Source organism: Micropterus salmoides, unplaced genomic scaffold, assembly GCF_014851395.1.
Source record: "Micropterus salmoides isolate LMB-PRFRI ecotype aquatic unplaced genomic scaffold, ASM1485139v1 Ms_hic_scaffold_12, whole genome shotgun sequence".
Lineage (NCBI taxonomy): Eukaryota > Metazoa > Chordata > Actinopteri > Centrarchiformes > Centrarchidae > Micropterus > Micropterus salmoides.
The window spans coordinates 11,096,823-11,108,422 of record NW_024040263.1 but is presented as its reverse complement, the minus strand read 5'-3'; the positions used below and the strand labels follow the sequence as shown (position 1 = coordinate 11,108,422).

General features: G+C 38.7%; 1 protein-coding gene across 1 annotated transcript in view; it reads right to left on the bottom strand.

Annotated features, from left to right (window-relative positions):
• Window positions 1-10,858: 10,858 nt before the first annotated feature.
• The window catches only part of tacr3a (tachykinin receptor 3a), a 42,039-nt gene continuing 41,297 nt past the window's right edge, over window positions 10,859-11,600 (bottom strand). Inside the window, exon 5 of the mRNA XM_038713361.1 lies at window positions 10,859-11,475. Coding sequence (XP_038569289.1) covers window positions 11,142-11,475 — 334 coding nt within the window. The 3' untranslated portion in view covers window positions 10,859-11,141. The remainder of the gene's footprint in view (window positions 11,476-11,600) is intronic.

The following is an 11,600-nucleotide window of genomic DNA, read 5'->3' as shown; positions in this document are numbered from 1 at the left end:
AACAGAGGAGGGGGTCTACACCACCACTTATCCCCCACTTACAATGCTGTCCTTTCATCACTTCCCAGGAAACTAAACAAGCATTTCCTCTTGGCCTCAGATGCCAACGATGGTCGTTCAGACTTGGCCATTGGTGGCTGTAACGACCATGACTGTTGTTATCACAGGCAGGAGCACTAACAAACCAGCGGTATCGACGATCCTAGCTAATGATCCCAGAGGTTAAATAGCTGAGTTTCCCTACCAGTCAGTCCGAACTGAAGAAGTCTCTTGGCTGAGGGACCAAACGTCTTCTAGTATCTTCAACCAAGTCCAGTTGCCCTTGACCTCAGCCTTCGTTGGATAACTACCTGGATGACTGAAAACCTTCACAGATGACTTACTGGAACATCCAGCGTGAACAATATCAGGACCCTTAAAGTGGAGCAGATTTTACTATTTGCACCAGTGCTCTTCCAAATGAGACATGTCAAAATGTCTTCCATGTGGCACCCATATGGCCTCATCCCGAGTGACTTCCCATTAAGGTAATAAAGAGGGCCTGATTAGCCTCGACCTTGACTTTCACCTGAGGTTGACTGAGTTTGTATCTACCTTATTGAAATTCAGAAAGTACTTTTAAGTAAAAATAGACTCTATCATTGTCCTACAAACATGTCACATAGGAAAATGACTTCACAGGATGAGCACATCTTAGATATTCCTCCCAATATGTAAGTGTTTATGTAGGTTCTGGTACTTCATTGTGCTACTATAAGTACTGCAACTACATTATAAGGTAATGGTTATGTGATTTAAGTGGTTCTTATTACATAATTGCTATAGGGTTTGTTTGTAATTCTCTGTGAGCATGTTTTGCTATGTAAGTGTACACTGTTTCGTGTTTATAACATGTGGAAAAGCCTGTAGCCTGTAGTAGCTAATGCTATATTATCACACGAATGATCATAAATTGTACTGTTTCAAAGACTAGGAGGCTACACAACAGCTGTGTATGACATGGCAAAACACTGTTTTCCAAGTACACCTGCATACCAGGGGCTTCCTGATGCACATCAATTGTCTTACAATACACCATTATCTTATTTCCCAGCATTGGTGATGTGCGTCAGTTCTCCAAAAAAACTGCAGTTTTATCACATTTGCTCCCCAGATCAGCACATCCTAGCTTCTGTTACTTCACAACTTTCTGCATGATCTTTCCATGTGCCAAATGACACATCACCCCATGACGCTGCTGATATGTATAAACACTTGAGTCTACAGCTTTACAGCCACCAGCTTTGCTACTTAGTGTAAGTAGCTTTTAATTAAATCACTTATAATTCCTGTCTGTTAAAGATTTGGAGACTATATAGTTCACTCTTTTATTTCCTTTTTCCTCGACTACTGCAATTCCCTCTATGTAGGAATTGGTCGGTCAGCCCTATCTCGCCTGCAGCTGTATAAATGATTTTTATGATTCTTTAAAACTCAAAGTACCTTAAAACTTTCTGATAACTTTAAAACCCATCTAAAGACCCATCTCTTTTCTTTAGTGTCTTAATTATCATTATGGAGACATGCCTGACCACACTGATTTTTATTGGTTTGTATTATATTTGCTGTTTGTGTTATGATTTTATCAAGATGTTCTATGCCATTGGTAACTTACTTATATCCTCTTATTTATGTCTGTTTTTATTTGATCACATCTGTGTTTTTATTTGATTGCAATCATCAATCAAATAATCCTGTAATTTAATGTCTTTGTTTCAACGTTACGATCAACGTTTGTTGTTTTTAAATGTGCTCTATAAATAAATTGCCTTGACCTGATTATCTAATTGGTTTGTAGTCATTTGGTAACAGGTATCTGCTGCATTGCATGGCTTAACGCAGGATTCACAATAATAATCATTCAACAAGAACCGTGTGCAAAGGGCAAGAACAACACTTTCACATTTGACAGAAGTTCACATATTCTCGACCAACTCGAGGCTAGTGTGAATCATGCCACTATGTATAATTTAATTTGCACTGTATGTTAATGCAGCGCGAACCCTTAGAACATCACAAAAAACAAGACTTTTTGTGGCGATGGTTAAGAGCCAGGACTGTCACACGGGTTCACAGAAACAGAACAGATATTCACAGATAACCACCTCTGTCAGCAGGATGAGTCACATAATGGATTTCATGACACTGTTCAGTGACATTTCTTTGCAATAAATCAATTAAATGTCAGATTATAGACTTTTTTGCTTATCATAATGGTTTAAATCAGGAGGGAAAATGTCAGTTTAATCAGACCTTGATGCTGTATACCAGCTGACAGACATCTAATTAACTTTCTTACTTTAAGTTTTAGACCTCTAATACTGTTTTATCAAGTCACAAATATACACACTGGTATAAGTATTATAAATCCTGAAGTAACTATTTTTATCAACAGAAAGAACAAACTTCACTGTCCTGGTCAGATTGACCTCTACCACATTCACATTTTCATGAAATTAGTTAATTTAATTAGTTATTAAACATGTCTTTTACATGATATGCAAATAAAAAAATTGATTTCAGCAAAAAATAATGTTGTATGGAGATCACAGTAAATTAGTTTGGTCTACAATGAATATTTAGCAAAACAGCAAATCTCTTTCTTGTTGAAATGTAATGTAATATCCTGAGAAATGTAATCCATAGAGACTTTCTGAAAGTCTTTGGTGTCAAAGATTGCACCACAATTTGTGGATTCAGAGGCGGGAAGAGATCCCATAGTGTTGGTCAGTCCTTTCAAAGTGGGAGCTTAAGCAAATTGTTGTGAATTACCGGACAGATGTGGAACAGGGGAAGAAATCATGCTGTTCTTTTATATGTGAAGCAATGAACTCCTGAACAGTGGCAGATACCAAGACACGAACATTGTAAAAAATGGTTGCGAGGGGAACTGAAGAATTAGGACTGCAGTTTTCCTACATCTAATGTTGCTCTAGGCTACACAAGGAGAAATGAGCAAAACAATTTTGACTATTCATTGATGTCGTCTGTGAAGATACTCAGTCATCCAGGTCACGGGACACTGGACTTGGTTGAAGATTCATTGATGTCATTAGAGGAATTTTCAAAGATTAACTTGTGACCACTGAAACAGATAATAATAATAATAATCCTTATTTGTAGAGCACTTTTCAAAAACAAGTTACAAAGTGCTTTAACAAGTGTAAAGAAGATCCAGTCAGCGTTCTGTTAAAATAAAAACCACTGGCATCAACAATAAAAAGGCTTTACTTTTGAGAAAAGCAAAATCAGTAAATAATTTTTACCACCAGACACAAAGTGTGTATTTTGGTTGCGGCACTTCTTCTCCACCACTGTGGTGGGTAAGAGGCTGTGCTAAAAACGACCTGATCTGCCAAGCGGTCTAACATAGACCATCTGACCAGCAATCCTAAACCATATGCAGTAGACACATTGCTGTGTAACAATTGCCCTATTTAGAGGTGCTGTTACATCCTCTTTTGTTTCGTGTTTCGTGTTGACCCCTCTAGGTTGATCATCTGCTTGGCAGACACATGCGCTGACTGGTGGGATGTGGGCAGGCCCTTCTGTTTAACTCTCTCTTTCTCTTCACCCTGCTGCAGCAAGACCTTTGTGGTGCTTGGTATTTGTTTTTCAGCGTACATTCCTCTCCTGATATTGTGTCCATTTGTCACGTACTTACCCGCCTGCTTGCTCTGACCCTGCCTCTTTAGTTAAACCCCAGCGGGCCACATCATCTTCTATCTACCATCCACCCAGCTCCAGTCAACTTCAGCCACTGCCTGCCACCCTCTGCCTTCCCCAGTGACATCCCAGCTCATGCCATCCCCATTCTGATACATTCTGCTAATTGTAACACCATTGTTAATTTCTGTGTTTGAGCCAGCCGTAACAGTACAGATCCCTGCTTGCTTGAGACTAAAACAGCACGTCTTCTTTAGAAACACTGCTATTTAGGGGTGGGTGTCTTCCCTGAGCAAGCACTTAACCCCTAGTAGCCCCAGAGGTGTGCTGGAGCTAAATGAGCTATATGACTAATGATTTAGCACATGCATGAAGTTTTCAATTCAGCATAGAGTAGATTCAGTATTTACTGGGCCTCAGCACAGATTCCCTATTAATGTATCCCTTCACCAGCAAACATATAATTTCTCTACACTTCAACATAAAATATAATTATATATTTAAATACAACATAACCAATAAAAAACAGTCCCGACAAATGTATTTTCACAGACGAGTAGATTACTGCTGTACTATAAAGCAACGAGTAGCAGAGAAAAGCTTCTGCATACCTATTAAGCAGTGTTCCAACAAAGATACTGGAGTATCTTCAACCAAGTCCAGTTGCCCTTGATTTTAACCTTCGTTGGATAACTATGACCTGGATGACCTAGAATCTTCATAGACATCTATTAAGCAGTGCTCACTGTGGAGTAAATCCACAGCTTAATACATCCATTATGAATAACTGAACAATCTTAGGTTATATGTCTATGAGAAATTAATATTCCAGCTTCATATGCTGAAATCTGCTATTAGTTAAGCAAATAGAATCTCAAATGATGGGGTCTGAACATTCCCTCTTTTTTTATTACTTTAAATGTAAAAAAGCAAATTGAATATGACATGTATGTTACAATCTCTTCATCATTTTGTAATCATGATTGTCCATACTGTAATTTGATTATGTTGGTTTATTCTGTACAAACAACTACTATTGCATGTCTGTCCTGGGAGAGGGATCCCTCCTCTGTTCTCCCTGATGTTTCTTCCATTTCTTCCCATTGAAGGGTTTTTCTGGGCAAATTTTTTCTTATCTCAATCGAGGGTCAAAGGACAGAGGGTGTCGTATGCTATACAGATCATAAAAGCCCTTGAAGCAAATGCGTGATTTATGGTATTGGTCTATATAAACAACATGAACTTGACTAGTTTTATATTTCAGAATACCTTGCATCTAGATTGCAAAACAAGGGACTTTTCCTGGACATATTTGTGCTGATCTTCCATGTCAAGTTATCCTCATAAAAGAAAAACAGATATACATGCTGTGTTACTATCAGTCATTGGTAGTAAATTTATTCTAGTGTGTGACATGTTGTAATTTAGCTTTTGATCTTTTGTTGTATCCACTTTGTCTCGCTCTCTCTCTGTCTCAGCCTTCGTCGTCTGCTTCAGCTTCAGTAGGTTCATTTCATCATTTCCCAGGATGTCTACTGTATAAACAAACCACAGTAATTAAACTGTGATCTTCTGATAACGAGAGGGGGAAAAAAGATGTCTAATCAAACAGGGCTAATGTCACAGATAATGGCTATGCTTACTGAAACAACACATCACCATCAGGCTGCCAGCTGCGTTTTTCATCATTAACTCAATTTTGAGGTTTTGTAGGTGAGAGAACAATCTTGATTGATGAGTGTGAAACCAATGCAAGTGGCTGCTGCCTAACCGAAATACTAATTGAAAAAGAGATAAGTAAAAAGGAAGAACTATTCAAGTAATCTCAAAGGTTGTGGTTTGATGACCGATGCCTGGTTACATGCACATCTGTCAGCTGAAGCATTTGTTCATAACTCTGAGGACAAGGAGCATGTGGAAGCTATTGTATCTTGCTAAGCGCAAAATAACGAAAACACCTTTTAGATTAGACCAGCCATGCTGTAATAATGTTTGAAGGAAGAAGGCGGGAAAGACAGCTGTAGAGTCTTCTCCACCTCCAGAGGACAGGCCACTGTCAGTATCCACAGCAGATGTGAGAAGAATACTGATGAGAATAAGGATAAAGCTATTGGGCCTGATAACATCCCTGGCTGTGTACTAAAACATGTACCAATCAGCTAGTTGATGTTATTAGTGACATTTTCAACATATCACTGTCACAGGAGAGTGTTCCCACCTGCTTCAAGACAGCCACCATCGTCCCTGTACCTAAAATGTATTTCAGACAGAGCCAATGTCATCTCCGCTGCCCTCCACTCAGCCTTCACACACCTTGAGAAAAACAACACCTTCATCAGAATGCCCTTTAATGATTTCAGGTCAGCATTCAACACAATCTCCCCCATGAAACTGAATGGCTAACTGCAACTGGATATTGGACTTCCTCACAAACAGACCCTAGACCGTGTGGATTAGAGGTCACACCTCCTCCACTCTAGTTCCCTACACCCGAGCCGCCCACGGTTGCGTGCTCAACTCCCTCCTGGTTTTGTTTACACCCACCCCAGCCACAGCCTGTTCACCCTGCTGCTGTCAAGAGATACAGAAGTATCTGCTGCCGTACCACCGGACTACAGAGCAGCTTCTTCCCTAAGGCTGTGAGACTTCTTCCTCAGCGATGCACCATGTAAAATAGTTTACTGTCCACTGTATATATATAAAATTTTTGCATAAAGGGAACTGCAAATTGATCTCGTTATACAACCCTGTGTAATATATCTACCTTGTAAACTGAAAAGAAAGGTGTATGAGCAAGCAGCCATTTTGCCTTGCTCAGATCAGGCAAGATTTAGTTTGGTTACTCGCAGAACAACAACAAAAGCATGGCTTTCTTAAACTTGGTATCCTCGTTCAATAAGCTATGCACATATGGCCTTTAGCCTACTGTGCAAAAAGTTGAATCAAATGTATTCACTTGAGTGATATTGCAAAGAAGAAAGACATTTTGAGTAGTTGTGGTCTCAATTCCAACTTTTAACAGGATTGTTCTTCTCGCACATCTGCTGTCATAAGTTGTGGGCTCGGAGGACAAATTATTTTTTAGTGGAACTCTAAATCTTCAGATGGTTCCCCTGACGGATTATTATTACATTGGTATGATGACAAGGGTCCTCTACCCCTTCTGCTCCAATAATCATACTCAGTGTTAAAGAATGAATGGTTTATTAACCAATTTTCTATAGCAAGACAACGACACATATCTACACTTTAATAAAAGACAACTTAATGTTATAATCCACAACATTTTTTTGATCTCAATTTCTGTGACTCATTTGGGGGTGAGTGGTCACTGCACTGCATTTCAATGATCTGACAGCAGCTTCTACACCAAAAAATGAATAACCATGAGTTTTTTGTTCTGTGGCTGAAACGCTTAAATATAGCAGAATGACAGAATTTCAGTCTGTGCAGTGCACTGATCACGTCTACAGAGAGAGTATTGTTTTTATATATATATGTTTATTATACAAATTAAACATAGTTTGTGTGTTTTTGTGGAATTTGTGGAAGGCAGTGGTAGCAATGAACTGGTTACTTTTTTCTTGCAGTTTCTGCTCATAAGGTGTGCATTCTTTATCTTCCCAGTATAACAAGACAAACATTTGGTAATTATGAGAAAAGTACCTCATAATAATAAAATAATTAAAATGCTTAGATGTAATTGTGAGATGAGGTGGTAGAGTTAATTGCAAGAAATTTATTGCAGTTTTCTTCTACAGGGTCGAATCTATGCTTCAGGGCAGGGGTTTTCAAAGTGTGAGGCAGGCCTCCGTAGGGGGGCTCCAAACTGTTTCAGTGGAGGCTCAGTGAATGGAAGTGAAACATTCACTGACTGGGAGGCCCGCAGTCTCAGACTTTGAAAAGCCCTGCTTTAGGGTATACATAATTGAGAAATATAAACAAATTGAGATATTTAAAAGTTGCAAATTATTACAATAACCTGAATTGTTGCTGACAACTAACATAAAACAAAACACTATTGCTCAGGGTTTTTTCTCAGTAAAATTTGACTGCATTTGCAACAAGTCACGGTTACATTTCATCATAAGCATGTAATGTCACGTTTCAACACTCATGATACTATGAGGAAGACTGCTGAAATAAAGCTACATTAAGCAAATACATCAGCACTGACCAATGCAGAGCAATGAAAAACCATTTGAAGTCACTAGTATCATATCAATAATTATTTGCCAGCAATAACAACATTATAATTATTTGTTTAAAGGAGAATAAAATAGTTATTTTCAACCAGAGTCCTGTTTTGTAGTGAGGCAGTTACAGAAGCCCTAAGCAGCCATCGACTAAAATATTTTTTTACTTTGTTTTCCCGTGATGACGGGATAATTATCTCTTGATCTTGAGATAACGCATGTTGTTTTCCTGTGATAATGGGACAATTTTCTTGTGATCTCTAGATAACAAAACAGTAGTTCAACACAGGGGTTGGCACGAACATTTCTTAATGATAATTTCAGTATTGTTTTCAGTGTTACTGGTTAGTTCAGTAGGTAGAGCACAAGACTTATGATAGTAGGGTTGTGTATTCAATCCTCACTTATGACCTATTTTTTTCTTTTTTATCTTTTTCATTATCCTCTTCAACAAAATTCTTATGTAGAGACGGTTTCACATGCTCACAATAAAGCACGTTGGAGGCTGGACTTTTCATTCACCCATCATTCCCAGGCAGAGGAAATTCATCATTTTCGGAACTTAAGCAATTTCGGAACCTTTGAAATTGCCGTCGGGAAATGTGTGATAGGATTCTCCTTAATCACTTCATAACAACTTTGTTTGAAGAGGATGATAAAAAACACACAAAAGTAATAGGAAAGTAGTTGCTTGAGTCAAACCCACAATCATTAGATTATAAGTCCTACACCCTACCATCTGAGCTAACCAGTGCCAACTGCTGTATTTAGCTATGGTTTGTTATCTCGAGATCACGAGAAAATGATCCCGTTGTCACAGGAAAATGGAATAAAAAAATATTTGAATCGATGGCGGCCTTAGGGCTTCCGTAGGCAGTGCTTTCTGTAAAGTAAAAGGGACAAATTAGGAAAGGAAGTAATAATAACTTCAGACTCGATTCTGTGGAGGTAAGAACAAAGAAATGAGGCTCAGATTGAAATGAACTAGTTCTCCTTTAAAGACAACAAATAATACGGTCACGACTTGACGGCGATAGAGGCACACATTGTACTGTACATTCATACAAAACACATACTTTTTATACAGAAAAGCATAAAAAAAAAAAAACAACTCACCACATACAAATATTTCACAAACTTCAATATAATGATTAGACAACAGCTTAAAAATTCACATTTTTCACATTCTTGTGTAAATACTTTCATGAAGTCTGAACATTCAGAACTGTTGGTAAGAATAATTATGGAGTTTTTTTTCTTCCTTTGCTGGGAACCTTTGCCTTTTGTTTAACAATGTATAATTGTATTAAATGTATACATAACCTGCTATCACAAACGGTTGGACTACAAATTCAGCTTTTACTACAACTAGCAGTACACTCAATAAGTTATTTTTTAAAGTATCTTTAAAGAGTCTGATTGATGGCAAAATATTAACATGCTTAGTTTTCAGCAGTGAGTTATAGCAATACTCATATAGTACACACATACAGTAAGGGTTTTTCTCACTCTTCTTAGTAATCTTGTCTGTGTGTTGCTGTGTACTGAGTCAGATGGGACATACTGTTCCTGTAGCTCATGTAGTCGTACTCGTCACAGTATGGTTCCACTTATCATATTGTAAACCCAACATCGCACAGGCTAGTGTATTGCTTGGTGCAGTTTCAACACTTCATGTGCGCACAAGCAGTGAGTTAAATTAAGATGCAACACAGGATAACAGCATGCTGGAAGAAACTACTGAAACACCAACAGAACCAACAACTGCAATAGATGAAAACTGTCCTGCTTTCTGATAACACATTATAAGAAGGCATTTAAAAGAACATTATTGAACAGTAAAAGAAAGGCTGATTGCACCTTACTGTGCAGCTTCCATTATTTTATATATATTTCAATTTGCTCATTCTCCAGCAGCCTGTTTATTTATGTGTTACAAATGTACACTGGATTTTGCCTCTGGCTTGTGACCAGTTCCCAGGAAACATTTTTCTTACATGTTACATAATGGGAAAGCCAAATGCAGTTTCAGTACTTTCAGAGCTGAACTCGGAGCCACATATAGAGTCAAACAGAGTTCAATCAAGAGCTATTCCATTGGTGATTCTCTGCAGCCTCATTCATGGCTTCAGGGGGGAAACAGATGCAGAGTGTAACCTCTGTGTCACACAGTTCACAGTTAATACTTACAAATGAAAACTATGTCATAATAACTAAATTACAATCACCATGATGTATTTTCAGATTATCTCCACTGTGAGATGGTCTCACCATCTTAACAAATATTTTAATTGAAAATCTCCAAGCAGAACTGAGTCATGTCGTTATCACTTGTTTGAACTGAGTGACCGAGACCTTAACGAAAACAGCAATGCACTGACTGTGTTTAAATGCTAATCTCAAACAGAGCTGAATGTTTGGGTAAAGAAGGAGGGACAAATACTTACAGAATTTCATTAATGCAAAGGGATGCTGACTGGATAAGTGGAGAAAATATCACTCAATGGCAAAGTGTAATTTAGATGATCATACCGTACACTGTAAGCATTGTTCAACTTGTGAGTTGTTTAGGCTTCTCCTGATCATGAGCAGATTATGAGACATGGGGCCCTTGGACCCAGACATGTAAAGGGTCCAACACCAGGACACCGCACATCACAGACCCAGTGGCTAACGATCCACCTTTTGGGATATGTGTGAATGCACTGCTCTTTGTGAAACAGGCCCCAGAACCATACTGACACTCCTTTCCACAGATATAATAGAAAATACACAAAATCTTATGGGAAAAATTGGGAAAAAACCTGTGGCACATACTATAGTTTCTTGAAGCAGAGCTGTTCTGCTGTAAAACAAATTTAAATTGCTTAGGTTTTTTTACTGTAGTACTTTGATCACGCCCTGTATCAGCTAATTTCCAATATTAAAGAATCAGGAGAAAAACAACCATAATAGATTGAGCTGTGTGACATTTTAATTAGAACTGCTAGAAACATTGACTTGCCCAATTAGCCCGCTCAGTAATCCATCCATGCTCCAGAGTATCTTAAAAAAGTCTGTGATCCATCAAGTTAAAATATTCAATAATCTCTATATCCATGTGGTCATACCCTGCACTACTTTCACCTTGATACAATGTTTCTATGTCTAAATTAAGCAAACATCTCCGCACTGTTTTATATATACAGTGTATTATGCATGTGAACACATTTACTTTTTGTAAGTCTGTGAGAACACCCTTCAAGAGAACTCCTCAGGTTGAGCACTTGGAGCCACTCCATTTGGCGTTTTAACACTGCCACCGTTGCATCCTGTGATCTCTGTATGGCGAGACGTGATGTAGCTTCTCTTCCTAGCAGACAGGGAGTGCTTCCTTCCGGAGCCACCGGCAGCACCGCCACCACCCTCGACAGGGTCGTAAACCATCACCGTGGTTGTATCCATTCGTGACAGCGTGTACATGCTGCTCTGGCGTGTTGGGTGTAGCCGTGTCGAGCGTAGTTCCAACTCGTCGTAGCTGGACACCTTGATGAATGGGCACCAACGAAACGCTCGCTTGAAGCCAGCTCGAAACCTGGTGCCACATCAAGGGGGAAAGGGTAAGAGTTGGCAAACACAGGTAGTGTTTGGAAAGGGGAGAGATAATAACATGGAAAACAAATACAAGGAAGTCTGTCTGATGGGCATTTTTTTTAATTT